This window comes from Cyanistes caeruleus, chromosome 26 (genome assembly GCF_971803275.1).
Source record: "Cyanistes caeruleus chromosome 26, bCyaCae1.hap1.1, whole genome shotgun sequence".
In the NCBI taxonomy this organism is placed as follows: Eukaryota; Metazoa; Chordata; class Aves; order Passeriformes; family Paridae; genus Cyanistes; species Cyanistes caeruleus.
In genome coordinates this window covers 6,201,102-6,228,829 of record NC_141726.1, presented here as the reverse complement: position 1 = coordinate 6,228,829, position 27,728 = coordinate 6,201,102, and the positions used below count along the sequence as shown (strand labels likewise).

General features: G+C 56.0%; 2 protein-coding genes across 10 annotated transcripts; both read left to right on the top strand.

The window, feature by feature from the left end:
* The first annotated feature begins 1,330 nt into the window (after positions 1-1,330).
* Positions 1,331-19,553, top strand: ASAP3 (ArfGAP with SH3 domain, ankyrin repeat and PH domain 3). 4 transcript variants are annotated; one of them, XM_086863189.1, is made up of 26 exons: positions 1,331-1,405; positions 5,882-5,954; positions 6,535-6,680; positions 8,183-8,257; positions 8,542-8,591; positions 8,962-9,088; positions 11,110-11,195; positions 11,976-12,051; positions 12,178-12,264; positions 12,529-12,638; positions 12,871-12,940; positions 13,493-13,580; positions 14,106-14,154; positions 14,237-14,424; positions 14,539-14,672; positions 15,068-15,162; positions 15,424-15,604; positions 15,933-16,018; positions 16,130-16,245; positions 16,335-16,402; positions 16,575-16,682; positions 16,800-17,043; positions 17,131-17,404; positions 17,899-18,043; positions 18,195-18,317; positions 18,605-19,553. In XM_086863189.1, exons 6-26 carry the CDS (start codon positions 8,969-8,971, stop codon positions 18,677-18,679), a joined length of 2,523 nt encoding a protein of 840 aa, XP_086719315.1. In that variant the 5' UTR covers positions 1,331-1,405; positions 5,882-5,954; positions 6,535-6,680; positions 8,183-8,257; positions 8,542-8,591; positions 8,962-8,968; the 3' UTR covers positions 18,680-19,553. The 4 variants fall into 4 exon arrangements, with proteins under 4 accessions (XP_086719315.1, XP_086719314.1, XP_086719316.1 ...); XM_086863188.1 differs by lacking the exon at positions 1,331-1,405 and adding an exon at positions 1,763-2,044; XM_086863190.1 differs by lacking the exons at positions 1,331-1,405; positions 8,542-8,591 and adding an exon at positions 1,779-2,044.
* Positions 19,554-20,422: 869 nt separating this feature from the next.
* TCEA3 (transcription elongation factor A3) lies at positions 20,423-27,197 on the top strand. Of its 6 annotated transcripts, none has more exons than XM_023941085.2 (14): positions 20,463-20,723; positions 22,241-22,303; positions 22,406-22,511; positions 22,818-22,971; positions 23,233-23,301; positions 23,487-23,555; positions 23,681-23,755; positions 24,030-24,107; positions 24,207-24,361; positions 24,657-24,713; positions 25,576-25,730; positions 26,144-26,290; positions 26,371-26,442; positions 26,556-27,197. In XM_023941085.2, the coding sequence occupies exons 1-14, from the start codon at positions 20,655-20,657 to the stop codon at positions 26,562-26,564; spliced, it is 1,278 nt and encodes a 425-aa protein (XP_023796853.1). In that variant the 5' UTR covers positions 20,463-20,654; the 3' UTR covers positions 26,565-27,197. The 6 variants fall into 6 exon arrangements, with proteins under 6 accessions (XP_023796854.1, XP_086719318.1, XP_086719320.1 ...); XM_086863191.1 differs by having other exon boundaries at positions 24,657-24,718; positions 25,581-25,730; XM_023941086.2 differs by lacking the exon at positions 22,241-22,303 and having other exon boundaries at positions 20,423-20,723.
* The last annotated feature ends 531 nt before the right edge of the window (positions 27,198-27,728 follow it).

The following is a 27,728-nucleotide window of genomic DNA, read 5'->3' as shown; positions in this document are numbered from 1 at the left end:
ACCCCGATTCGGGGTCTGCAGAGCAAGATCCTGGGGGAGCTGTGTCTGTGTAAGGTCCTTCCCCATGTGTTACCTGTCATACTGTGACCTGGGGATGCCACCGAAGTGGCAAAGTGATCAGTGGTACGAGATGATGTCCTGTGGCATGTGGTGGTGGGCGGTGGTACCCAAGTGATATCTGGTAGTGCCCAGTGATGGCTGGTGGTACCTGATGTTCATTGGTACCAAGTGATAGCCACTGGTACTCAGTGGTGTCTGAAGGTGTAGTGAAGGTGATGTCTTGTATGCTGGCGTTGCACAGTTTGTCTGGTGGTGTAGAGGAGGAGAGCCCCGGGCCAGGTGAGGCAGGCGAGGGGCACAGAGACCCCATCCCCCATGGGGATGAGTGTCCTACAGCAAGTAAGGGGATGTCCCTGGGCGATTTGCCCCCCTCCCCGCGCAGTCCCCAGGCCAGCCAGGAGGTGGCAGGGCCACCCCAGCCAAGGGGCTGGAGAGACCCCCTCGGGGCAGATGGGGGGAAGCAGAAGGATCCGGGGCTGCCTGTCTGCTGAGAGGCTCTTATCCCAAATCCCTCCAGCTCCGGTCCTGCCTGGGCTGCAGCCTTTTAACCCTCTGTCTGCCAGAGCCCTGCCGAGGAAGATATCCCGGGAGCATGGCAGATGTTGAATCCCCCCCAAACTGTGAAGCCCCAAACCGTGGGCTTCCCTGCTTACTGGTGCCAGAGGGGTGGAATCTTTCAAGCGTAGCCGTTCACCCAAGGCTTGTGAAGGCTCTTCCCGAAACCCAGTCTTCCTTAGAGGAGGGCTTGGACTGGCTCTGGTTAGGCACGGACCTGAGTTTTACTGAGCTCCACTCCTGGCTCAGTGAAAGAGTCGAGGGTCTGACACCCCCTGATCGACCGTGGATGAGGGGTGCAAGGGGCATGGAGGGGGGGAGGTCTGAAAAACTCCCTTGCACTTATGTTAGCCTCTCTTACGGCAAACCAGCCCCAGTGAGGCATTTTGCCCTTTTCTGTTCCGGTTTGTCACCAGCCCCAGCCCTGCGGGGGACTGTGCTCAGCGTCTGTTCAACCTCATTGCCTGCTCCTGAGGTGTCCAGGCTTCCCCATCCTCCGGGAAGTGCAAACAAACAGGAATGGGATACCAAATTCCACTGAGAGGTGGGACGAATGAGGGGACAGGAGAGGGAACAAAACGGTCGCCTCCAGCGGAACAAAAAGCCAAGGGCTCCAGTAACTATGCCCCTATCCAAGGATTGTCCCCTCGGGGTCCTAGGAAGGCCAGGGTGGGGGTGAGCGCCAGTTAAACCGGTGTTTGGAGAGGGCTGGGCATAATCCTAAGGCATCGTGTGTGTCTCCATCTCCGATGAAGATGGAGATAGGTGGTTGCTGGGGTCCCTGGGAGAGGTGAGTACTGGAGTGCTGGGGTGAGGTGGATTCCGGGCGGACGTGGGTGCTGGGGTCTCTGGGTGCTTGGGTTAGGTGGGTGTTGGCGTTAGGGGGGATGCTGGTGCCTGGGGAATGTGGGTATTGGGGTTAGGGAGACGCTGGGTGCTTGGGAAAGGTGGGTACCGGGTGCCGCGGTAAGGCTGTGGGTGCGGATCCACCCAGATCCCAGGGTTTTCTCTTCATCCCATCACAGCACCGGGGAACCCCGCACCCCTTTCGTCTCGGAATGGGGGTCATGGGAGCAGTTCTTGGGGAGCACTGCGGCTCTTCGCCTTTAACGCGCGGACGGGCGGGGCAGCCGCGTGACGGCGGAGGGGCGGGAGCGGCCGGAGGGAGGCTCGGAGCGGCTCCCGGCGCGGCGCGGGGCTCCCGGCGCGGGGCTCCCGGTGCGGGGCGCTGAGCCAGGTGAGCCGGCACCCTGAGGCACCCCGCAGGGGAGGCGCTCCCCCTGCCGCTGCCCGGTGCCCCCGCACCATGCCCGAACAGCTCAGCGTGGCCGACTTCTTGGCCGTGACCAGCGAGGACCTCAGTTCCTCGGCCGCCGCCTTCGCCTCCAAGATGCAGAAGTGTCGGGGGGCTGTGGGGGCTCTGGAGGAGGTGAGCGGGCCGGGGGGGGGGGGTGGTGGGTGGTGTGGTGATCAGGGGGTCAGACCGCATCCCACCTGGGGACATCCCCCGCATCCCTCCTGGGAACACCTCCGCACCAATAGGTGCTAGTCCCTTGATGCTTGCGCCTCCCTCGGGCTTCTGTTTTTTAGGGCCCACCCTTTCACCCCGAGACTACGCTGGTCATCCTGAACGAGTAGTTTGGAACCCTCGGGTGGGGGGGCCGTTTGCATCTTCAGAGCAGCCCTAACGTACTTTTATGGGGGGGGGGGGGGGGGGGACGGGGGACTAAGCCTCCAGAAATGAACAAGGGCTTCTTTAAAGCTCCAGGTGCCCCCCGCGGCCAGGACATACCTCCCACCACCCCAAAGCCAGGGCGGCCTATTTCCCTATTTCTAGGACCAGGGCGTCCCCACCTCTCCCTCCCTGGGATCAAGGCATCCCTCCCCGGGGTCAGGGCATCCTTTCCCATCGGGACCAGCATACCAACACTGTCCCGGGGCCCATGACATGCCCCCAGAGAATCAGCCCCACATTTCCATCCACTATCGAGCTCCTGTGCTGGAGCCAGCCCGATGGGATGTGTTGTTGCTGGCGGGGGTCTCCTCCTTGATCAAAGCCAGGGGAGTATTTTCAGCCTCTCCCCAAAATCATCAGCAGCTTTTTTGAGAAGGGTGGACCAAGTGGTAGGGTGCCTTCATCCTCCTTCAGCCTGGAATAAAGGCAGTTTCCAGCTGGTCATGTGGCTTTTGCCAACTCCTCTTAGCTAAAGAATGACTTTGAAGGAGAGCCAGAGCTGGCAGGGAGTGTGGGGCCCCAGGTGCCAGGGCTGCTGGGATACCTGGGGGCCATGGGATGGGTGTTCCAGGCCTGGAAATCTGGGAACACACAATGGAGCATCCTGGTCCCTGTCAACACATGCTGGTCACTGCCATGGATCCTCTTCCCAGTGGGGAAGGGAGAGGCAGCTCCAGCCAGGAGGGAGCAGCAGGAATTTTGTTTGGCTGCTTGGAGAGACTGTGGTTAAGGGGTGCAGAGACAGGGGAGACGTGTCCCTCAGGAATGACAGGGGGTCTCTGGGATTGGCTTAGTAAAGCTCCAGCAAGCATGAGAGAGAGCTGGGAATCATGACTGCTGCTGTATGTGCCATGGAGGGCACAGGGCTGAGCCCCCCATACCACTAGAGGCTCTGGGGAGGGGGCCAAACCCTTGCCAAACCTTTGGCATCCTCCTGGTCCCAACATGAGGGGAGGAGGGAAATCCAAGCAAACCAGCTCCATGCTATCCTTAGAGCCCCAACAGCATGAGGCAAAGGGGATAATCAGTGGCAGGTTTGGAGATCACTGGGGGATGAGCGAGACACTCTCTGACCAAACTGAGCTATGGCCTTTCCTGTCAGCACCCCACATACTGGCTGGTGGCTTGGTGAGCAGGAGGGAGCAAAGGATGTCTTACTCCAGTGACTGCTAGTTAGGAAGGGATGGCTGTATCCCACCAGGACCTTGGGACACAGCATGGCCTCATGCACCCGAGACAGGAGCAGGTCTCAAATCACAGGCAGGGGTGAGCAGGGAAAGGACTGGAGGTTGCTGTTCAACATTGAGAAGACATCCTGATGTTGGCCAGAGCTGCTTTGTGCCTCAGTTGACCTCCTAAGATTAAAGAGGGCTCTCCCCTCTCAGGGGTTTTTGGGATTTCAGGATCCTTGGGGCAATTGTGGAGACAGAACCTGAGGTCCCTGCAGTGGGCTTGGAAGGTTGAATCCAGCCCTTGGTGGTTGGTGTTGGGTGCTATATGCATGTCAGAGGGGACTGGGCACTTCTGTGCTGGGGCAGGATGACATGGCAGAGGCTGCTGGCAGATGAGCTCCCAGTTCACCCTGTCCTCCAGAACAGTGCCAATACAACTCCTCCTGGCTTGGCAGCTTGGCTCTGCACCCGTGGTGACTCCTTCGCCGGGTAGCACGAGCTGGCAGCAGTGGGGGAGGTAGAAGAATGGCCTCCATTGAGCGTCCTGCCTGAGGTCCCCAGGCTGCAAACCCAGCTAGCTGTGGTGCAGGTGTGCATTCATCCCTTCCTCCGTCCCATGGGGAATTCCTCCTGCTCTGCCCTGTTGTGACAGTGTCCTCAGCTGCCCCTGACCAGAAGCCCTTGAGCTGGGCCTGGGGGATGATGGGTGCCATCGGGGGCTCCAGACATCTCTGCCCCTCCACTCCTGATCAGCCAAGGACTGTGCCTGGTACATCAGGGGTGCCAGTGCTGCCTGCAGCTGCCAACAGCACTGCACAGTGATTCCTTCTGTGTTTACCACCCAAACACTTGTCTCTGCTTGCACTGTGCCCACTGGTTGACTCACGGACCCCTTCGTAAAAGCCCTTGTGTCCTTCCCTGGATCATGCCTGCTCTGCACCAGCCCTGCATTCTGCGTCCTGCAGCTGTGAGCTGGCACCAAGATGAGCTGCTCTACCCTGGGCACTTGAACGAGCATCTTCCCACACTTGCCCAGTGATGTTTCTAAAGCGTTTCATGCTACTTCAGTTTCCCCTTCCTAAGACTCTGCTAGGTTTGCAAGCCTGGAGCATCCAGGCATCCAACCCTGGCTTCCTCCAGAGGCAGGGAATAGCTCTGCTCTGGAGAGCTTGGTGCACCTGGATTTGACACAGAGAAGGGCCATGGGAGGCTTTGGTGCACTCCAACATTCTCCCCACTGGAGAAGCATTGCAAGACTCCCCTGAGCAGGGGGTTTGGCTCCCACCTCAGCCCCAGTCTGCTCCCAGCCAGTTCATCCTGGCAGAATCCCATCTGATGACCTGACCCTGGTGTCAGGAAATCAGCCTTGACATCAGGTGAAAACCTTCGACAGAGCTCAAGCAGAGAGAGAGCCTCTTTAATTCCTCCGAGGCTTCATCCCTGCCTTTTCTGCTGCTCACGCCCTCTAAATATTTCCAGCCTGTTATCATGGCTCTGGTACCTGCAGCCAAGCCGCCCTTAACCCTTTCCTGATGCTGGGACCAGCATGTGCTCAGATGCTTGGGCTGGCAGCACCACAGCCCCTTGCCCTTTGGTTGAGTGCGGCTGAGTTTGTCGTAGTGCTTGGATGGGGTTGAATTTGTTGTGGTGCTCGCAGGGCAAATCAGGGCTGTACAGGTAAGAAAAGATGAGGAGATGGGGAGAGCTCTAAACCAGAGCAGGATCTGGCTGATGGGGCTGCAGGGAGACTTGTGATGCAGGGGACCAGGGCAAGACCCTGCATGAGCTAGGGAGGGTTTGGAAAGCCACATGCCTCGTTGTGGGATTGTTGTGGTTTAGCACACAACCGGCACAAGGGTTTATGGGATTTAGGTCACCTCAGCAGGAGGTGGGTCCTGTCTTTGGCTCTGTGGGGAGCTGGGCACCCTCACACATCTTGCCTGGTTCTGAGCCATGGGGATGGGCTGACGTGCTACATGATGCTTCAGCCCCTCCTTTGCTGAAACAGTCCTTGCAAGAGCCAGTGAGGCATTTTCCATGGTTAATAGAAGCTGCTGGGATCCAAAGAGCCTCTCACCTCCTCCTACTGTCTTGCTCAAACCCTCCTGTCTGGGGCCAGCCAAAACCCTGCTTGGCAGCAAAGCCATTGAGACCACAGCCCTGGAAGGGGACTGGTTGGACGCTGTGGCTCTTGGATCCCCAGGATGCCTCCAGCTCCTTTCCCAGCCCTGGGAGCTTGGATCCCACCCCACACATCTGCACAGCAGAGCTGCAGCCTTTCCAAGGGCAGCTGGGCTGGGGGAGTGGCAGCCATGCTTGGCTAATGAGCTCCATTTGTTTTCTCTCTTTGCTATTGCAGAGCCTGGATGGGGACCAAGCTGTGCTCCAGAGGATCAGGAAATATGTGAAAGCCATTCACATCTCTGGGCTCAGTGAGTTGGGCTTTGGGAGACGATGGGCATTCCCAGAGTGTGGGGCTGGGGGGTGTGATAGTCCTATCCTCCAGCAACAGTGGTCACACCTGGCAGCTATGGGTGTTGGTGAGCCTGGGGGTATTTGCTACTTGGGTGCTACCAGCCTGCCAGTCTGGCAACATGCTAAGGTGCCAAAAATTGTCTTAAAATGATGTAAAGAGGGAAATGGAGAGCCTTAGGAGGGTTGTTTTGGATATTCCAGCGCTGTCTTGCAGCAGGATCAGTCCAACTTTGCTGCAGAGGTGGGTAGCAAACCCAAAAAAAGTACATGGGGAGGTGGGTACTGGCTGCTGGTGGAACCTCATGATGCGACCTTAATGTAATGTGCTTATATGCCAAAATCTATCTGAAATATATATAAAAATGAAAATTGAGAACCTTAAAGAGGTTGTTTTGGGGCACTGCTGCTGTCCTGCATCAGGATCAGCCCAGCTCTGTTACAAAGGGATGAAGAGATGTTAGGACCTCACACTGTGACCGTGATGTGTCGGGTGCTGCAGGGTCACCCCATGTCCCTTTCCGGTGTCTCCCCATACAGCTCATGTGGAGAATGAGGAACAGTACAGCGAGGCCCTGGAGAACTTTGGCAACAACCACCTCTCCCAGAACAACCATGAGCTCTCCACCGGCTTCCTAAACCTGGCTGTCTTCACCCGCGAGGTTACTGCACTCTTCAAGAACCTGGTAAGCTGTCCCAAATCCACTTGGGTTTGGAATCCCATACCAACCAGTGCAGCTCCCCTCTTTCCAGTTTAGCTGCCTTCCACTACATGCAGTAATCCCTACCTCCCACCCTGTGCTCAGGGACACATTCCCAGTGCTCTCATACCATCTGATACCCATGTTACTGGATTTGTAGCTCACTCCCAGCTCTCTGGGGCCAATGACACTGGGATCTGATGGGAATCTGGGGTTGCTATTTTAATTTTTTGCCTTTTTTCTTGCTTTCTGTTTTTTTCTCACATCAATTGCATCTGTGATCTAGCTTGCCAAGAGTAAATCAAAGCCATGCTGGGCTGCATAGTGGGGCCATGGGGAGCAGGCAGAGGCGGCTGTGAGCTGGGCCAGGAATGGCTCTGATGGAAAACTCAGCTCCTGAATGGAGCTGGGTTCATGCATGCCCAGCAGCAAATCCCTGGGGGGGTGCCATGTGGCCTTCTCTCTCTTCTCTTTCAAATCCCCCTCTCCAGATTTTGGCCCCTGGCTCTGCATAACGAGGAAAGTGATTTCTGCTGCCCTTCCCCCAGCAAGAATTTCAGATTTTTGGCGTTTTCCTCTCCCAGTTACCCTAACCTGGGCCTCCCTGCTCCTCCCCTTCCTCATCCTGGCTGTCATAGCCTGCTGGATTCCTGTGCTTCAGCAGGGCTCTGCAGAACTGTCCTGATTGAGGAGTTGGACCAACTCTGAGGGTCCCCACCTCCTGCCCCACATGCTGCTGAGTGAAGTTCTTCTGAGTGAAGATCCTCAACCAGATCCAAAAAGCTGCGTTTCCCCTCCTTGAGTTTCCCTGGAGCTTCCCCGTTACCCCTGGTTTGGGGGTGGTCCTGTGCCCTGAGGCTCGGTTTCTCCCCAAGTGCTGCTGAGGACCAAAACCTTTTAAAAGAAATCTGGGTGCACTGGGGAAGTTCTGTGTGGGTGCTGGAGCTGCTCTCACAGCTCTAAAATGGCCTAAAAAAATCTCCATGGGCTGCTGAAGGATGCCAGGACAGCAGTGGGCTCCCATGTCCCCACTGTGGACCCCTGCACAGCACTGGTAGGGATGGCGGTGGCTGCAGTGCTATCCCCAGACCCCAGCAAAGGGAGGCATTTTGGAAAGCCCCTTTGACATGGGTGAGCTCTTTGTATCACAGGACCATGGAGGGGCTGGTTGTGTTGTTGGGTGCTGGGGACAGGGACGGGGACAGGGATGAGGTGTCAGTGGGGGAAGACAGCTTTGATTTCGGCAGCTGTGGTGCTGCTTGTGGTTTGTGGGAAGGGCCACATTTGTCAGACATCTTGCAGCCAGCTCCAACAAGCCCCAGCATGCCCTCTGCCAGGATCCTGGATTCAGCCCCACTTCCAGCCTCTTTAACCCTTCCTGGGGCAGTGATGGAGCTGGGAGGAGAGCCCTGGCACTGAGAAGGACCTGGGGCTCCAGCTCCCTGACATCTCCTGCCATGGGGTGACTCTATCTCTGCCTTCTGCAGGTGCAGAACCTGAATAACATCGTGTCCTTCCCCCTGGACAGCCTGTTGAAGGGGCAGCTGAAGGATAGCCGCCTGGTAAGTCCTGTCCCCAGGGTCACTCATTTGGCTACATTCTGCAGCGAGACTCCTGGGATGGATTCAGCTCGTGTCTGTGCCCAGGAGAAGGAAGAAGCCAGTGCCAGAGGCTGGAAGGAAGCAGTGAGGGTTGGGAGTGACAGAAGTGAGGGGTGAACACCTGGTACTGACACCCCTCACCCTCAAGGGGTGCAGCAATGCAGAGCAAAGCTCTCAGCCCCTTTAGTGCTGCCAGCTCTTTTGCTTTCCCTGACAGCTGCCACCCCCTCTTTCCTTTGCCACAGGATTCCAAGAAACAGATTGAAAAGGCCTGGAAGGATTATGAGACCAAAGTGTAAGCAACATGCTGCCTCTGGCAAAATAGACCTAATACCACTCTGCACAAAGGTGTTTTGTCCTCAGGCTGGAGCAAGGCACCAATGGTGCCAGTTTATCATGGGGAGGGTTCTGGTCCAGCTTTTCCCAAAGGAGAAAGAGAGAGGGGCTGAAGAGGGCCTGGAGATGATTCTCCTGATCCCATCCCCACTGTAGCCTGTTGACTGGGGATGGGGAACAGAAGGGAGAGGGGAGCTGGGTTAACCCATAGACATTTAGATTGCATCCCCTTCAGGGACCTGCAGACTTTTGGATGCTGGGAGGGCATGGGGTTATCTGGCATCCTCAAAACAGGGATGTCCCCAACCCACCTCCATCCCATTCCCCAGGGGAAAGATGGAGAAGGAGAAGGAACGAGCCCGCTTGGCTGGGGTCATCCAGGCTGAGCCAGCAGCAGCGGAGATGGCCGAGGACATGCAGAAGGAGCGGCGGCTCTTGCAGTTCCACATGTGCGAGGTGGGGGCTGTGCCAGGGGGATTGGACACTGTTCTCCCTCAGGAACTGAGTCCCAGGGGGGCACAGGAGACCGTTTTTCTAGAAGCTGTGTAGGGACACCAGTCTGTCCTGGTATCCAACACCAAAGCAGCTCCACCTGTATGCTGTGGGGCACCCTTATCCATCCCCAACCCATTGTGCCCCTGCATGGTCCCAGCTCAGGAATCCCCATCCCGTCCCCATACTGAGGTCCCTGTGCAATATAGCTCCAAATAGCACCCATGGTGCCCCACAAGGGTGGCCTGGGGGTTCCTTCCATGTCCCCCCCAGCCCTGCTCCTACCCTTCTTTGGGTTGCATTTGGGTAAAAAGTGAGAATTTTGGCTAACATCCATGAGGTTGACTTAGTGCTTTTCACCTATCCTCAAAACTGCTCCTGGCTTTGGTGAGGGGTCACAAGTCACCTCAGATCCCTGGCAGTTCTGGGTCCTTGCAGTCCATGCTCAGGAGGTGAGATGGGAATAAGTGAAGGATGGAGACTCAATTTCAAAGCCCCACAGCAAGGAGGAACCCAGGTGGACTCTTGCCAGACACTCAGCAGCCCCATAAACCTCGAGGGTGGCAGAGCAGGGAACAAGTCTGCAATGGGTTGTCCTAGAGGTCTCCCATTTTCCTGAGGGCCAGATCCTGGTGCCGTCCCGTGCCTGCCCAGCAAAGAACAGGGGTTGTGGGAAGGAGGCTGTGCCTGCCTCGGAGCTGGGACCTAGCCAGATGAGTCACTCCCTTGAATAGCTCCACTGTGGGATAAATAACTGCACATGGAGAGGTGGGAACTGGAGCAGGGCATGCGCACCTGTGTTTCTGCATGCATGAGAGCTACTGCTGGCCCTGGAAATGGGAGGGACATTCTTCTCGGGGGCTGGGGTGCCCATGCATATGGGTTTATAGGAAAGTGGGTTTTGCTACTTCCTGGGCGGGGAACAGGGTCCTGTTTCACCCCATGGGGTGGTTGTGTCTCCCCATTGTGGGCCATCTCACACCCTCAGGGCTGTGGGAACAGTTGGACATGGACCCAGGGGTGCTGGGAGCATCCTTGGCTCATGGGTCCCAGTCAGTGCTGCCTGGGACGCTCTGCTGCCACTGTCACTGTGGGATGCAGGGACATCCCATGGAAACTGGGCACATGTGGCCTTTTCTAGGTGGGACGTGGTTCCAGGGGTATAGTCATGCTCTGTGACATTGACTTGGGCATCTCCAGCTTACACAGAGCAGTTTAACAACCGTCCCCAGTCCAGTGACCTCTCAGGGTGTCCAGAGTGCATGGGGCATGGGGAGACTCCATTCCAGGAGCTCTATCCCACCCTGGAAAGCCCCCAGAGCTCAGGGCTGCCTTCCCCTCCCCTCGGTCCCCACTCAAAACCATTCCAGCAGCTGGAGAGGAGCTTGCAGGGGAAAAATCTCTTCCCCTCCTTATTTTGCTTAGGGTGAGTGAGACTGTGTTTTTCCTTCCCCGCCTGCAGTTGATGGATGGGTTTGATGCATAAAGCTGAAATTCCCCATCCCACAGGGCACCTCAGCAGGCCTCAGGTGCTGGTGTGCTGCAGGTGCTTGCTTCTTGGAATCTGATTTTTTGGGAATAAAAAGGCCATGTCTTAAAAAACATTCGGCCTTTTTTGTTGTGTTGTTTTTGTTGTTTTTTTCCCCTCCACGAGCTGCCTTGAGTTTCAGTTATTTATTAACTCCAGAAGTAATGAGCAGTGGGAGAAGCATGCTTGGCTGGAAACCCTGAAGGCCTGCCTCAGTCCTTGAACTTTCCAAGTCTTGGAGAACTTCCAGAGCCAGGTTTTTTGAGGGTGGTCCCCAGCGAGCTGCCTTCAAATCCAACATCATGACTCGGCTTCTTGAAACCCAGCCAGTGTTTTAACCTTCCTGCCTGTGCTGGGAAGGGAATCAAGGGCTGTTCAGGCTCTTGCTCTTTCCTTTGGAATATTTTCAGCTGGTCCTTGTTTCTGTCACCTAACCAGGTGTCTTCTCCCCCTCCAGTATCTGCTGAAAGCCAGTGAGTCTCAGATGAAGCAGGGACCAGATTTCCTGCAGAGCCTCATCAAGTTTTTCCATGCTCAGCACAAGTAGGTGCCACCTAGATCAAGATGGTTCTGTGGGGCTACTTGTTATTGTTGGGTGATCCCACAAGGGTCTGGGGTCTTATACTCTCATCCCAGACCCATAAAGCTGTTGGTGGAGATACTGGGCAGAGCTCATCGCTCTTCAGTTTTCTCTGAGGAGCTGAAATGTGCTTTGTTGTCTTGAGGAGCTGTAAACGTGTCCATGGGGCTGCGGGAGGGGTATTGGCTTGAGATATATCTGATTATTTGGTTTCTGGATAGTTTTCCAGGGGTGAGCTCAGCTGAGCAGCTCTGGCATTAGCCATGGGGCTTGTAACGAGGGTGTTTGGAGGATCAACATCCCCTTGCCTTTCCTGTTGCTCCATGAGGCTAGAATAGCAGTGTGTGGGTGTTGTCATGTCCTCCAGCTCTCAAGTGGGGAAACTGAGGCAGGTTGAGACAGTCACTGAGGTTAAAAGCATATGGACTGGGACTGTGCTCCAGGGACCCCCCAGCATGTGGCTTCTGGTGGCAGCACTGCTCCACCAGTGAGTTGAGCTGGGATTAAACAAGAGGCCAATCCTGCATCCCAAACACCCCAAATATTTGGGGTATCCAAACCCCATGGGCTGGGCTTGGCCTTTGCTAGGCACTTTCCAGATTCCCATAGCTAGGGAGCCACAAAGCAAGCACGGCCTTCCAGGGAGGAGATTGCCATGATCCCCTGCCACATTTTCTCTAAACACCCTCTTTTTTCCCTCCATCTTCCCATCTGCATCTTAATCACCCTCAACAAACACTCAGTTTCTTCCAAGATGGCTGGAAGGCTGCCCAGAACCTCTACCCCTTCATTGAGAAGCTTGCTGTGTCTCTCCATGCGGTAAGGCCTTCACACTGCCATCCAGTGCCCCTCATGTCTCCCAAGATGCCACCCCCCTGTCCCCGTGCCAGCCCCTGAGAACACCTGCTCTCAGCGCAGCAGTGAGGGCAGCTGCTCCCTTTCCAGCTCCGCCAAGCACAGGAGGAGGAGGTGAAGCAACTCACGCAGACCCGCGATTCACTCCGCAGCGTCCTGCAGCTGGAGAACAAGGAGGTGAGACCCGCCCCCCCCAGACGGGCAGGGAAGAGCTGAGAAGGAGCATCGGGAGGGTGCTGTGTACCCTAGGGTTAATTTGGGGATGGGGAGCAGAAGGGAGAAGGGAGCTGGGTTAACCTGTCCAGGGACCTAGAGACATTTGGATGCTGGGAGGGCATGGGGCTTTCTGGCATCCTATTGGACTCCCATAAGGACAAGGTCATTTGGGGCAGCAACTGCCTCTGTGCCTCTCACTTTGCTTTTAAATCGTATTTTTTTCAGGAAAACTTGAGCAGGAAGAACTCTGGCAGTGGCTACAGTATCCACCAGCACCAAGGCAACAAGCAGTATGGGACAGAGAAGTCAGGATTCCTGTACAAAAAGAGTGATGGGTGAGGATGAGTGTTATTCCAGAGAGCTCTTGGCTTCATCCCCATATTATCAACACTCATGGGAGGCTCCAGAGCTGGAATCCAGCTCACAGGACATTTAGCAATCTACGAGTTAGAGAAAATATAACCCCATGTCCAGCACACCATTAGGCCTCTGTCGTAGCTAGTTTGGGATGTGGATGTGGGCGATTGCAGATGTGCAATCCTCACTACTCCTCTTCCTCCTTCTCAGGATCCGCAAAGTATGGCAGAAGAGGAAGTGTGGTGTGAAGTACGGCTGCCTGACCATCTCCCACAGCACGGTGGGGAGCGTGGGGGGCTGCAGCCCTGACCCTTCTTTGTGCACCCTTTGGGGCTTGGTGTCCATTGGATTTCAGGTTTAGTTTTTCCCAAACTGGTCACAAATCTGCCTGGCTTAAAGTTCAATACAGGATGGGACTGGACAGTCCAAAGGTGGTCCCCCATGTCTGACAGGGGTCCAAAGGTGATCCCCAGGAGTCCATGGGAGAGGAGGGTGAACTCGGTTGGGGCAGTGAGATGGACGATGAGGGTCCAGACAAGCCCAAAGGAGATGGGGCTGGTTGGGAGGGAAGGGCTGTCCCCTGGCGTTGGAGGCTGGAAACTGCAGGAGGGACGGAGGGACATCCTGGAGCCGTGTTCTCCTGCAAAGGGTCCCTGTTCTTCTCAAATGGGTCAGACAGGCTCTGATTTGCATGGTTATCCCAAGAGAAACCATCTGTGGTGGTGGTTGTACCACCACAGTTGCTATTGGAGATGGTGATGCCCATCCCTTGGTGATGCCCATTCCATCCCTTCCTGATCTTTTAACCCACCTTGGTCCTCTCACCCTGCAGATAAACCGTCCCCCTGTGAAGCTGAACCTCCTCACCTGCCAGGTGCGGCCCCATGCTGAGGAGAAGAAATGCTTTGACCTGGTGACACGTGAGTGCCTGGGATGAGGTGCTGTGGTTGGGGTGAGGTGTTTGACCTGAAGGAGGAGGCTGTGGTGTGACCTCTCCCTTTTTGGAGTGGGTTTTACCTGTGTAACACCTTGGAACCCTCTTTAAAGGCTTTAAATCTGTCTCTGGGTGTCTTCCTGGCTGTCTTTACAGACAAAGGACCAATTTTTCCAAGGAGATCTTAAAAGCTGAGACAAAAAGAGGTTGTGACAGGGCTCAGTTGATGGGAGAGTGATGTGCAGTAATTTAATTTGTTATTAAGCAGCTTCTTTGAAGAGATTTCAGACGATTCCTGCTGTGTTGGGCATCCCTAGACCACAGAATCTTAGAATGGTTTGGGTTAGAAGCAACCTTAAAGACTGTCTTGTTCCACCCCCACACTATGGGCAGGGACACCTTCCACTAGACCAGATTGCATCAAGCCCCTTCCAGGCTTAAACAATTCAAGGGATGTGGCAGGCACAGCTTCTCTCCTTTCACTTTCTCCCCTCTCTCCCCATCCCTGCAGACAACAGGACATACCACTTCCAAGCAGAAGATGAGCAGGAGTGTGTTGTGTAAGTGCCACAGCCCATCCCTCCTCCTTCACGTGCCAGATCCTGCTCTGCCTTTGCCATCCTCCTCTTCCTCCTCCCCTAGGTGGGTTTCGGTACTGCAGAACAGCAAGGATGAAGCCCTGAGCAATGCCTTCAAGGGAGATGGGGGCAGCGGCGGGATGGCAGCAGGCATTGGGTTGGACAGCAGCATGCAGGAGCTTACCAGGTTGGTTATCAGTGAGGTGAAGAACATGCCAGGAAACAAGCAGTGCTGTGACTGCGGTGCCCCAGGTACGTCAGGGCCTGGGGTGTCCCCCCACCCTGGATTTGAGCCAGCTGTTATGGGGGTCACAGCATCTTTGGGGGCTGGGCGTGGTGCTGAGCTCTGCACCACTCCCGCTGCAGATCCCACATGGCTCTCTACGAACCTTGGCATCCTGACGTGCATCGAGTGCTCTGGTATCCATAGGGAGCTGGGCGTGCATTATTCCCGCATCCAGTCCCTCACTCTGGATGTTCTCAGCACCTCTGAGCTGCTGGTAAGCTGCTCTCTGAGCCTGGAGGTCTCCTGGCCCCTGGGAACCACCCTTTGTGTCTCCCAAACCTCCTGTGATGCAGGGGTCATTCCTTCTCCTCCATCCCATCTGTCCCCAGTTTGCTCCAGGGCTTGCAAACTTGCCTCAGTTTCCCCAGTGCAATGGTCTGGGCAAGGGGGGCTCTACAAAGCCATTTGCCAAGTCAGGGGCTGCTGGCCCCTCCTAAAACAGATTTCCATTGCCATAAGAGAGCATCATCCTGGCAGAGATGCTGCACTGGGAAAGCCCTGGGTGGATCCAGTGGATTCCTTCCTTCTGGGATGGGATCTGGCTGGAGCAGGGCAACTGTGGCCAGGAACGGTCATGTCCCTCTGTTCTCTGTTCTCCTCTCTCCCTAGCTGGCTGTTAGCATTGGGAACACTCGCTTCAATGAGATCATGGAGGCCATGCTACCCACACAGAACTGTCCCAAGCCCTCGGCCAGCAGTGATATGTGAGTCAGGGACTTGGGTGTGCTGGGAGGAAGAGGAGGAATAGGAATCCAGGGTGTGTGCCCTGTTCTTGTCGCCTTGCTGCCACTCCCCATCAGCTCTAAAACAGTCCCGTGATGAGGCATCCTGGTGTCACTGCTGGATTGTGGTGGGGATCTGCACCTCTTTGGAGGTTTACTCCTGATCCTGAGGCTTCAGGAGGAGGCAGAAGCACAGGGCTCCACACCCCGGCTCCATGCCTATCCAAACCCCACTTCCGGCAGGGCGGCACGCAAGGAATACATCATGGCCAAGTACATGGAGCGACGCTACGTGCAGAAAAGCGGCCAGGACAACCCCCACAGCCTCTGGGAAGCCATTCAAGCCCGTGACCTCCTGGCCCTGCTCAAGGCTTTTGCCGAGGGGCATGACCTGACCAAGCCCCTGGCCAGCCCTGAGGGTCAGGTGAGGCCTGCACCTGACAGGGAATGGTTTTCCCTCTCTGGGTGGCTGTGCTCAGGGTTGTTCTGGGCTTTGGGCAGGGATGTGCTGGTGGGAAGATGAACATCCTCAGGTCCTGCTTTCTTCTCTCCTATGCACAGGAGAAGCATTGTTGAGGCCAGCTCTCCTCTCCCTTCCGTCTTGGGGGAAATGAACATACATGTGTCCAGCTCTCCTTTTCCCTCCATTTAGGGATGAAAATGAGCATTCTTGGATCCAGTACTTCTTTTCCCTTTGTCCTGAGGAAAGATGAGCATTCTCAGGGTCATCTCTCCCTCCCATTTCTTGGCAGGATGCAGGTGAGCTGCCGCTGCACGTGGCCGTGCGCCACGCTGACAGATCATCCCTTCCCTTGGTGGACTTCATCATCCAGAACGGGTGCGTCCCCAAGTGCTCCCAGCGTTCCCTGTCCCTCTCCCTCACGGGAGGAATGTACAGGATGCTTGTGTGTTGTAAAGTCTTGACTTTCCTGCTGTTGGCCCTGCACAGGGGAACACTGGACCGGGTGACGCAGGACGGGAACACGGCCTTGCACTATGGTGCGCTCTACAACCAGCCCAACTGCCTCAAGCTGCTCCTGAAAGGCAAAGCCACCTTCACCACAGGTATGAAGTTGGGGTGGGGGTTTTGGGGTTCGTTGGTGGGAGTGGTAAGGCTGCAACCTGGGTTTGTCCACCTTTTGTCCCTTTGGCAGTGAATGCGGTGGGAGAGACAGCTCTGGATGTGGCGAGGAGGCTGAAGTACAGCGAGTGTGAGGAGCTGGTAGGTGGGATGGAGGAATGGGGGAGAAGCTCAGAGTGCGGAGAGGGGACCAAGCACCTGAGGAGGGCTGGCATGAAGGTGGTGGTCTTCTGGGATGTGTCCCTCCAGTGCTGAGACCTCTGTGGGCTGCCCCATCCTGAGATCCCCCTGACCTGCTCCATCCCTCTGGCAGCTGGAGCAGGCGCAGGCAGGGAAGCTCTCCCTGCAAATCCATGTGGACTATGATTGGGAGCCCCCATCAGAATTCCCCTATGACAGCGAGGATGAGCTGGAGGAGAAGGTACATATGGGATGGTGAGGGGTCCTCCACATCCCCAGTGAGGGAGCTGGGGGAGTACAGACCCTTTGCGGGGGGCTGCTGGCAGTGGGACATCCCTGAAGCTGTGTGTGCTCCCAGGTGAGCCCCCTCCAGCGCTCCTTCAAGGGCACATCACCACTAGCTGCCAGCCTGCTGCCCACCTGCCCCCAGACCCGCTGGAGCTGCATGGGGATGGACATTACCAACAAGACCTATGAGAGCATCCTGGTGCCCTCACGCCCTGCATCCTGCCGGGCCCACAGCGAGGAGATTCCCCCACCACTGCCCCTCAAAAACCCTACACGGGGCAGCTCTCACCCCAAACCCAGCCACAGCCCCACTGGTGAGTCAGAGTGGGGGGTCATCATAGTGGGCCTGTGCCTTCCCCCAGATACCAAGTTTATTGTCCCCATTTTGTTTGTTCCCCCAGAGCGCTCTGAACTGCCCCGACAGGCATCAGAGCCCCACTTCTCTGTGCCAGCAGAGGCACTGGCATCACACAGCCTGCCTTGTGCCAGCAGCACGGGTGCCCTGGATGGCACCCCCAGCACCCGCAGCCCCACTGAGAGCCAGCGGGCAGCGTACTGGGAAACCCGCTCCGAGATGGACACTAGTGGCAGTCGGCGGGGGCCAGAGCGGAGTCCCCCACCCACACAGCCCCTGCCAGGCAGCACAGTCCCTGATATCCCCCCTGTCAAGTTCAGGTAGGGACCCTGCTCCAGACTAGGATTGCACTTGGTGTTGGGGGTCATTGCACGGTGCTGGTGAGTGAGCTTCAACCTCTGCCACCCCCATGGGCATGGAGGATCACTGCGAAGCAAAGGGGTCCCCTCTCTCTGGGGTTTCCAAAGAAGCTGATGGTGACCCTGGGATGCAGGAGACAAGGGCAGCTGTGAGGATGCTGGGTTTTCCTTGGAGACAATGACGCAGATTATTTGGGAGGACATCAAGATCCTCTGCAAGTTATCATGTGTATTTTTTTCTCTCTTTTGGGAAAATGAGGTGGGATGGGCTCATTTGAAGGAGTTTGGGTGCTGGGGACCCTTTCCATCAGCATCCAGGGGCTGGTGGATCCAGGTGGGATCCAGCTCCCATGGGGGGAAGCCCTGACTGCCCTGAGACCTTGCAGGAAGGAGAACAGGGAGGGGGAAGGCAACAGCAGATGGGGGAATGACACTGTTCCTGCTGTCACCCACAGCTCAGAGAGCACCCGCTCGTACCGGCGCATCAGTGGCATGGTGGGCAAAATGGGCTCGGCTGGGTCCCCCCAGAGCCCTGGTGGCCCCGAGGATCCTGCTCTCAGCAAGGTGCCCCCTGTGCCCATGCCCAGGAGATTTGCTCCGGTAGGTGCAAATCCTCCTCTCTGGATCCCCAAGCATCCCAGCTCCTCTTATCCTGGGGTGGCAGATGGGGTGATGAGGGAGTCATATCCCTGTTGCTGCCTTTTGGATGGCCTGGGGCGGGGTCTGTCACACCCTTTTCATCCCATTTCAGGCCAAGGGGAGGCAGAAGCGGGTAAAAGCAGTGGCTGACTGCAAGGGGGACAAGGCGCGAGAGCTGACCTTCTCCAAGGGGGAGGTCATTGTGGTGACACGGGAGGAGGACGAGCAGATCTGGGTGAGTCACCATGGCATGGACAGGTGCTGGGATCCAAATCCTGGTCCTTTTCCTCCTCCAGTTCTCTCCTGAAGGAGGCTGGGTTTTTCGGGGGGTGCATGGATGGGGGACTCCTACCCCATGTGTGTATGGAGGAGGGCTGGGAGAGCTCCACTGTGTGACACGGATGTGTCACTGCAGCTTCACCTTTTTAAATCCTTTTTGGAATTGAGTAGGGGAGAAGTTTTTGCAGCTGGTATCTCAAGATAATTGTTGTACTTCTCTGAACCCTCTTTCTGCACCCCTAGGTTGGCTTCATCGAGGGTGATGGCACCCGCACTGGAGTCTTCCCTGCCAGCTTTGTCCACCTCTTGCAAGACTGACTGTGTAGGGGTGGCCCATTTGTCACTGTCCCATTGGCTGGGACTAGAGGCAGATCTCTGCTGGGGCTTGGTAGAGCCAGGCCACAAGGGACTTGTGCCCAGGATCCTGGCATGAGACCAGTACCCTCCAAGGGGACCTAGAAGACCCCCCTGCATTGGGAAAACCATCTATGGATGGCGGCAGTGGGGAGCTGAGGAGCAGAGAATGGAAGTGCTGGTGGGCTGAGGTTTCTGTGCCAGTCTCTGTTCCCTCTGCTCTTCCCTCCTTCCTGTGGGCTCTGCCCATCCCTTGCGTTTTCTTCTTCCTTCTCTGCAAGGAATTTGAGATGGGTGAGTTGTATTTGGTGTCCCCCACCCTCTGCCAGATAGTCATGAAGTCTCCTCCTCATCCTGGTGGCAGCCATGGACTGCCAGCCTCCTTCTGTACCCCAACTGTGAAGCCTTTGGGATGGGCAAGAAATAGGAGGGTGGCAGTTTTTCGTGTCCATGCCTCACCCAAGGTTCTGGGAGCTGGACTTGTAAAGTCTAGGAATGCTCCCAAGTTTCTCCAAAACTGATAGCAAAATTCCCTGATAGCCATTCCCTGATTTGGAAGTGGGGGGATGTTTCAGGTGGCACCACAGAGCCTCTTCCCCATGTCCCTCATGTGGGGTGGGTGCTGGATCACCACCCCTTCCCTTGGTGGGGCGCTCTCAGAGGGGGTTTTGCAGCTTTTTCTAGGACCAGAATACCCCTATACCAGTGTCCCTTGGGAGCCTGCCTCCATCCCCCCTCACTTTACCCTTCTCATTTGTGTGTCAAATGCTTCATCTCAAAAAAGTCTTTTTAAAAATGTTTTCTGTCTGTTTTCTAATAAACCATCATTTTTTAAGCACCTGGGGGTGTGTTTGGGGTACAATCCCTGGCCTGGCAGGCCCCAGCATGGTGATGTTGCTGCTGTGTCCCCAAGGCTCTCAGTCATTGGCATCTGTGATCACCCGTGGGGGTAGCCATGTAGGGCTGGGCTGGGGCATGGGCACCTTCCCAATGTGCTGGGATGGATCCAGAGCAGGATGCTCATCCTACACCCACCCCATGTGAGTGGTGGAGCAGGGACAAGTGAGGCTGGCAAGGTTTGTGTCGCCTACATATCCCAATGGTCTGTGCCCCAAACTGCTGCCCATCCAGCCAGGCCTGAGGGGCTCCTGGCTCCTACCTCAGGCTGGCACACTATCAGCTGGCAGGGCTCTGCTCACCTCAATGCCTGTGGAACATGTTGGAGTGTCATTTGTCATTGCACAATCGTGGAATATTGGAAGGGGCCTTAAAGATTGTTCCTTCCATCCCCGGACATAGAGACCTTCCACTAGACCAGGTTGTTTCAAGCCTGTCCAGCCTGACCATGGACATTTCCAGGGATGGGATATTCTCAGTACCAAAATACTCCAATATGTGGAGTACTTCAAGATAAGAACTATTCCTATATATTGAAATTCCACATATCTTGGAACATTCCAATACGAGGAGTATAAAGATTATTCCCCCAGGGATCTTGTTGCTGCAGGACACCAACTTTAGGAAAAACAGAGTTTGCAGCACACTGCACTGTACCCGTTCCCCTTGGGAGTCCCTGGCTAAGCCATCCCGATGACGAAGCGCCATCCTGGGCCCCGTCTCTCGGTGGCCCGGGCTCCCCAAAGCTGACACAGCTGTGAGTCCTGGAGCGCCCCAACGCACGCCTCCCTGGCTCTTGCAATCGTGGCTCTCTGCTATATTTAGCCCTCCCCCATGCTATTTCGCTTTCCTGGCAGGAGTTTATAACTGGCTGGGACAGCCCCACCTCCTTTCTGCTTTCTCTCCCTTCCCTTCCCTTCCCTTCCCTTTCCCCCCTTTCCCCCTCCTCTCTGCTCCCTCCCACCTGGCTGCCCAGGACCCCCATGTCAGCAGTGCCCAGCTGTGCCCGCAGCCAGCGTCCCGCTCCGCTGGAGCCCCCGCCATGGGGCCCACTGAGGAGCTGGTCCGTATTGCCAAGAAACTGGATAAGATGGTGGCCAGGAAGAGCACGGTAAGGTGGCCGAGCTCCTCGGGGCGTCTGTGCATATTTACACACATACGTATTTGCAGGCGTGCATTATTTACACGCATATGTATTTGTAGGTGTGCATGTTTACACACATGCTTATTTGAACACGTGCTGGTTTACATGCATGTTTGAATGCTGTTGTGAGGCTTGGGAAAGGAGGGGGGGCGCTTTTCACACCGCTTGTGTTGTCCCTGGAGGGACTTAGTGGGTTTAAGGGGTGCTGCCTGTGTTACCCAACCCCAACCTCAGGACATTGTAGTCAGCACCCAGGGAATTTAATTTTGCCTCTAATTTGGGACTCTCCTGTACCCCATTGCTCTCAGACACTGGGATTTGGGGGTAAGGGGGGGGGTTTGTCCCATGGGTGGCAACTCTAAGCCACTTGGCAGTGCTGGATTGTGGACGACAGGTGTTTGGCCCCCAGCCTGTGCACCAACACCCGATCAGGGCCAGGGCCAGAGGCTCATGTACAAGCAAGGAAAAGCTCTGGGCTGGGGGATATAGCACCCTGAATGTAGCCAGCACAGCCCTGCCTGTTGCACAAGTGTGCAAAAGGAGGGGAATGGGTCAGTCACTATTTCCTGGGTGGTTTTGGTGGTTGTGTGCTGGGAAAGCCGGGGTCCAGCCTTTCCACCCTTGTGCCAAGTGAGGATCCATTTGGGGATCCTGGTGAACCAGTTATGTGTGCCAAGCCCATCCCTCAGAGTTAATATTTGACTATTTCCACCGGCCTTTGCCCTGACAAGGTGCAGGCTCCTAGCTGGGGGTGCGGCACTACTGTCTCTCTGGATCTAGTGGCTTTTTGGGATGGTATCAAACCAGATCCCATGGCTCTGCTTGCTTCCAGGAATTACCCAGGGGGTCAAGGGACAGGGGTGTTCCATACCTCTCCTGCTGCACTTTGGGATGGGACAGAGCCAGGGTCCGACTACAGCTCAAGAATGTCCCTGCACCCATCAAACGGGGGTGGGGGGGGTGATGCAGCCCCTCATGGTGGGAGTCCATGGAACTGTGTCCTGAGGCGGGGGGAGATACCTGGGAGCTGGTGTCTGCTGCTGGGGCTCTAAAAATAGCAAGGACAAGAAGGAAGAGGAAGGAGAGGGAGGAGGAGGAAGGCTCCATGCTGGACTATCTTTATCCCAACTGCCACTACAGGGTGTCAGGATGAAATACTGGGGCTTGTGTGCCATGGACCTTCTCACCCTTGGGTAGGGGACACTGGGGAATCCCCCAGCTGTCCCTAGCTCCCACCAGGTTTTTCTTGCATATGAGGTTTTCCCAAGTTTTAAGAAAAGCTCCTGCTACCCAGCTGGAGACCTGACCTGGTGCTGGGATGGTCCAGCAGAATTTGGGTGTGGGACTTTCCTATCAGTGTGTTGACACTGAGGGTCAGGCAATCCCAGGGAGCAGCCCAGGGCTGCTTTGGGTTCTTCTGTCATGCCCTTCCCGGTGCTGCCTGGTGCCTCCTCAAGGGCTCCCATGGCTTCTCCCTGCTGCAGGAAGGGGCACTGGATCTTCTCAAGTCCCTTTCTGGCTACACCATGACCATCCAGCTGCTCCAGGTGAGGGGGTTTGGGTGGGGGGACACCGCATAGGGTAGCTTGTCCTGTGCCCAATGCCAGCCAGCACATCCCTAAGGATGTGTCCCTGGTGTGCATCCCCAGACCACAAGGATCGGAGTGGCTGTGAACTCAGTGCGGAAACACTGCTCGGATGAAGAGGTGGTAGCCTCAGCCAAAATCCTCATCAAAAACTGGAAGCGGCTTCTGGGTGAGTGATGCTGGGTGGGGCGAGAACCCCCCAAAGCTTCAGCCCTCCCTGGGGCATCTCCGCACCTCAAGCCCCAATGCTTTCAGGGTGGATGGAGTGGAATCAGTCCAGAGCTAGGATGTGCAGGCTCCTATAACCTGTAACCCAGATCTTCCAAGGACTTGTTTTCACTCCAGGATAGATTGGTGTAAATCACTGTGTGCCCCACCAAGGGCCGAGCATCTCCACAATCATTACCCACCCCAGGATGCCTGGTGCGCTGTGCTGGTTTGGGCTGTGACTGTGACACCCAAATCCTTCCCCCAGAGTCCACCACCACAAAAAAAGAGAAGGATGCAGATGGCAAGAAGGAGAAGGACACAGATGGAGACAAGGAGAAGAAGAAGGGGCTGGATGTTTCTCGTTGCCCCAATGAAGGGGTAAAGCACAGCAAGAATACAGCTGACAAGCACAAGGAGAGGTGAGAGCTCCTGTCTGCTGTCAGGAGACACCAGGGCCAATATGAGACCACCCTCTGCTTGGGCCTTAAGAGTTTATCAATCTCTGCCTACCCATGGATGCCAGCAGCACCTCTGGAGAACAAACTGCCTCTGGGACAACACCAGGGCAGTTTTTGGAGAAGTGGCCATTTGTTTTCCCATTTAGTTTCTCTAAAACTAATTATTCCTTGCATGAGATCAGTTTGAACAGTGCTTATCTGACCTCTGCTCTCTGTCCCTAGGAAGTCCAGCAAGTGTGACTCTCATGCCACCACCACCCAGGGCCACTCTGCCAATTCCAGCCCGGAGAGGTACCTGATACCCTGACCCTCATGCCAGGCTCTGCCAGGTGCTGCCAGTCCAGGGGAGGCTTCACTGGCAGCCTGGGGTGGGACTCAGGGATGGGGGATGCAGATGGACAGGATCCAGCTCCCAGGTTGCCACAGTATGCTGGGCTGAGAGCTTCTCTCCTTCCCTTTGGGCCTCCGTGGTGAAGAGAGTCCAGTGATGGCTGGAGCCACACTGCATCCTCCAAGAAATCACTTCTGGATGGCAAGAAAGAGAGGTGGGTGCTGCTCTGGGTGAAGATGGGAGAGGCCAGACCATAGCCCCTCACTGGGATGTGGTTAGCGGGGTGGACCCACCAGTTGTCCCAGTCACTGCCCTCTGACATGGGGCTTGTTCTACCAGGAGAGCCTCTGCTGACTCCAGGTCCTCAACCATCTCCTCTTCTTCCTCCCCACAGAAGAGACTGTTAGGGGAGAGGTAAGGAGGGGGTGACCCTGGGCAGTTTGGGGATGCTTTTAGGATCCCCCTTGGGCATGCCCTGACCATGGAAGGGGTGAGAAGTGTCTGGGAGCCCTGATCCTGCCACAGCACTGGGATATTCCCTGGGAAGAGCAAATCCTTCCCTGGGGAGATTCCTATTGGCTTCCGAGCGCTCTCATCGATGTGCTGGTGCCTGAGGTCCTGGCACCAGTCCCTGACCCCTGTCCTGCCTGCCCCATCTCTGGTGTCCTACCCACTGTGTCACTCCCAGGAGAGCCTCTGTGGGCATCAGCCTCTCTCCAGCTCCCACCAGCTCCCAGAGAAACTCCAGTGACAGCCAGGAGGAAAGGTAGGAGAGACCCACTCCACTTCCAAGGAACCCTGGCAGGTCTCTGTGTCTGTGCCAGGACTCTACCGCCTGCCCATCCTCCTCCATGTGCCCCTGCAGAGCCAACAGCAGCAAGGCCAAACCAGAGGTGCCGCGAACCCCCACCAGCCCCTCATTCTCTCCCAGCCCTTGCTTCCTGGCCCCCTGCTATCTCACGGGGGACTCGGTGCGGGACAAGTGCATTGAAATGCTGACGGCTGCACTCCGCATGGATGGTGAGCAGTTCTGAGGGTGCCGGACCCCAGACTCAGCTGTTCCTCCTATGGGACAGTCCTGATCGGAGTATTCAGTCCGAGAAGGAAAGAAAAGGAGGTTGGTAGGGTCTCTGACAAGGGGTTGGGTGTGAGGATGCATCTTTGTAAGATTCAAGATGGGTAAAAATAGGTATTTTAGAGATGGTGTGTCTGGGGTAAGTACAGGGGGAGAGGTGAGATTTCTGGGGGGAGGTACAGTGAGACCTGTGGCTGGTTTCAAACCTGAAAGTCACCCCTTAGCCTTTCTACCCTTTAGATGACTACAAGGAGTTCAGTGTCAACTGTGAGAAGATGGCATCGGAGATTGAAGACCATATCCTTTGGAGGGCCAAGGGTCCCCAGGCTCCATCTGCTGGGGGGCGGGGCGTACGTGAGCTCAAGAGCACTGCTGGGGACAGGACAGAGGGTGACAGGGACAAGGACAGAGGGTGACAGACCCCGCCGTGCTCGTTGCCTGCAGAGGGAGCCCAGACCTCATTTAGAGGATGTTGAAGCTGAGGCTGAAGCTGAGGCTGATGCTGAGCAAAGCATCTCCTGAGCACCTGGCTTCGTGTGGGGGTCTGTGTGTCCCCCCAGTCCCCTCTAGTCAGGGATCTGCCTTCATCCCTGGGGAAATAAATCCAAACCTAGCCAAAGGTTTTTCCGTGAGCCTGCTATAGGTGCCTGTGTCTCCTGACAGAACCAGTCTGTCACAATGTCCAGGCTGTGCCATGCTGGCAGGGATGCCACCTCTGCCCACACCCAGCTCAAAGTTTGGGGGGTCTCCTGGCAGCCCCCTGAGACCAGGACCAACCCCAGGGTGGTTCCCCTCCTGGGTGCACTTTTTGGTGCATCCCAGACTTTGTGCCCAAAGCTGCTACATCAACCTGTCCATATCCATGCTCTTTGGGAGGAGGGAGTGGACTGGGTCCTCTGCACCATGAGCTTTTGTCCCAGCACAAAGCTTGGTGACAGTCCCTGAGCCCCTGGATGTTAAACATTCCAAGGCAATTCAAAGTCATTTTTTTTCCCCACATATCAAGCTGTGCTTCTTCCTCTTAAAGCCAAGGATGGGAACACTTCCCACAGGGAGGAGAGCCCCACTGAGATCAGCCACCTCCATATGACCATCAGCCCTGGTGACAGCAGCACCCAAGCCAGCATGTCCCCACCTTGATTCCTTGACAGACCCCCACATATCTTCCAGGAGCTGAAGAGCACAGACATGAAGTATCGCAACCGGGTCCGGAGCAGGATCAGCAACCTGAAGGACCCCAAGAACCCTAGTCTGCGGAGGAATGTGCTGTGTGGGGCCATTGAGCCTGGCCTCATCGCCCGCATGACTGCTGAGGTAGGCAGTGGGGTGCATGAGGCTGTTGCCCCTGGATGAATCTCATCCATGCTGTGTCTGTGGTGCCCAAGTGCTGGGCCTTGGCTTGGTGCTGTCCATAGTGGGGTTGTCCCAGCACCTCCCTGTCCCACCTCAGTGCTGAATGAGGCACAGGGAATTTTTTAGGAGAAAGCTGGCAGCACTGCTGGGTCCCCTCAGAGCCCTGCAGACCCCCAGCCCATCACAGCCATCACACAGTTTTAGTATGAGGATGGGGTGATTTTTTCATCTGGATGGGTCTGAGCCCTCCAGCAAGAGCAGAGAGCAGGATTAATCCTGTTTTGGGAGAGGATGGGGAAAGTGTTGGACTGTGGTACTTGGATGTGAGCAAAGCCATGGCCACAATGACCCATCCGGCCCAATGCTGGTGGCAGGAGATGGCCAGTGACGAGCTGAAGAAGCTGCGGAATGCCATGACCCAGGAGGCCATCCGCGAGCACCAGATGGCCAAGACAGGTGGCACTGTCACCGACCTCTTCCAGTGTGGCAAGTGCAAGAAGAAGAACTGCACGTACAACCAGGTCAGGCCTGGTTCCTAGGGGACCTTGGTTTTGGGGGACGCCAGAAAGGTCTCCACTGACCTGGTGCTGTTCCCCTGCAGGTACAGACACGCAGCGCTGACGAGCCCATGACAACATTCGTGCTGTGCAACGAGTGTGGAAACCGCTGGAAGGTCTGTAACCATCTGGGGAGAGGCTCTGGGCAATCCAACCCTTTCTGAGCTCTCAGGGGTGGCAGAGCTGGGTGAGGGCTTACCACCTGCCCTGGGCTCTGCTTCTCCTGCAGTTCTGCTGATGCTGCTGGCGATTGGGCTGGAGGGAGCATGGCACAAGACAAGATGCTGTGGCACCACATTGGGCAGCTGGAGTGGGGAGGAGGGGTCAGGGTGGAACCAGTCCTTAAATCCCAGCTCCTTGTTCCCTTGCACTGGGCTCCCTCAAACATCCTGGGGAGCCAGCCTCCGGCAATGTCAAGCTCACTCGAGAAGGTCCTGTGAATTCAATGGTTCTTCCTGCAAATACCTGCCCTTTGATTGGGGTGTGCTGGGGACAGACTCGTGTCTGGAAAGGGAGACTGGTACAGCCTGGGCATCATGTCCTTCCCTGAGAGAAATCTGGATTCGGATGATTTGGAAGCACGAGAGACATTGCTCCATGGACATGGGGCTGTGCCTGGGAGCTGAGGGAGGCAGAGAGCCAGGTTTTAACCCAAACACCTTCTTCCTCACCTAAGTGCACACAGAAGGAGGACACGGAGGGGACAGGGTGGTTGCAGCATGTCCAGATGCTGTTGGGATAGCACTGTGTCCCTCTGTTCTGTGACCATCGATCCTGACTTGAAGGCACCATGTCCCAGGAAAGATGGTTGAGAGAGGAGCGAGGAAGAACCCTTCCAGCCAGAGTAATAAAGGTGTGAATTATTTCTGCAGCACAGAGTGTTTCCTAAGGTGGGTCTTGGACCTCTTTCTCAAGTTTATAGCTCCCCAGCTTGAGCCTCAAGGTTGTCCAAGATCCCTCACCAAATTCCAGTATATATCTCAAATCCATCAGCCCCAGCTTGGGATATAACCATGGCTTGCTGCTCATCCGTCACTTGACTGGTGGTTAAAGACCTTTAATTAAGGCTGGAGGAGCTCCCTGGCTTGGTCTGGATGCTGCAGGCTGCTCCATGGCAGAGTGGGGCTTCCACTCACAGTGGGGAACATTTTCCAGGGAAAAGGCATCAGGGACCAGCTGGGAGACATCCCTTTGGCCACAGGAGTTCTGGGACGGAGCCTTGTGGCACCAAGCCCATCCCTTGTTACCACCAGCCTCTTCCAGTGGCAGTGAGATGTGATGGGGGCAGGAAGATCATGGTGACCATGGATGGGGATGAGGGTGCTACTCCCATGCCTGCATGAGCCAGAGGGTGAGAGCAGAGAAGGACAGTGAAGCTGTTAAATAACCCATCATTAATTTT

Excerpts from the sequence above, each read along its gene's own strand:
- ASAP3 (XM_086863188.1), top strand. The coding sequence starts at position 1,922 with ATGCCCGAACAGCTCAGCGTGGCCGACTTCTTGGCCGTGACCAGCGAG. Across the intron at positions 6,681-8,182 it reads CTGCACTCTTCAAGAACCTG|GTGCAGAACCTGAATAACAT; the intron begins GTAAGCTGTCCC and ends TGCCTTCTGCAG. Across the intron at positions 17,405-17,898 it reads ATCCCCCCTGTCAAGTTCAG|CTCAGAGAGCACCCGCTCGT; the intron begins GTAGGGACCCTG and ends TGTCACCCACAG.
- TCEA3 (XM_023941085.2), top strand. The coding sequence starts at position 20,655 with ATGGGGCCCACTGAGGAGCTGGTCCGTATTGCCAAGAAACTGGATAAG. Across the intron at positions 20,724-22,240 it reads TGGTGGCCAGGAAGAGCACG|GAAGGGGCACTGGATCTTCT; the intron begins GTAAGGTGGCCG and ends TCCCTGCTGCAG. Across the intron at positions 22,972-23,232 it reads GCTGACAAGCACAAGGAGAG|GAAGTCCAGCAAGTGTGACT; the intron begins GTGAGAGCTCCT and ends CTCTGTCCCTAG.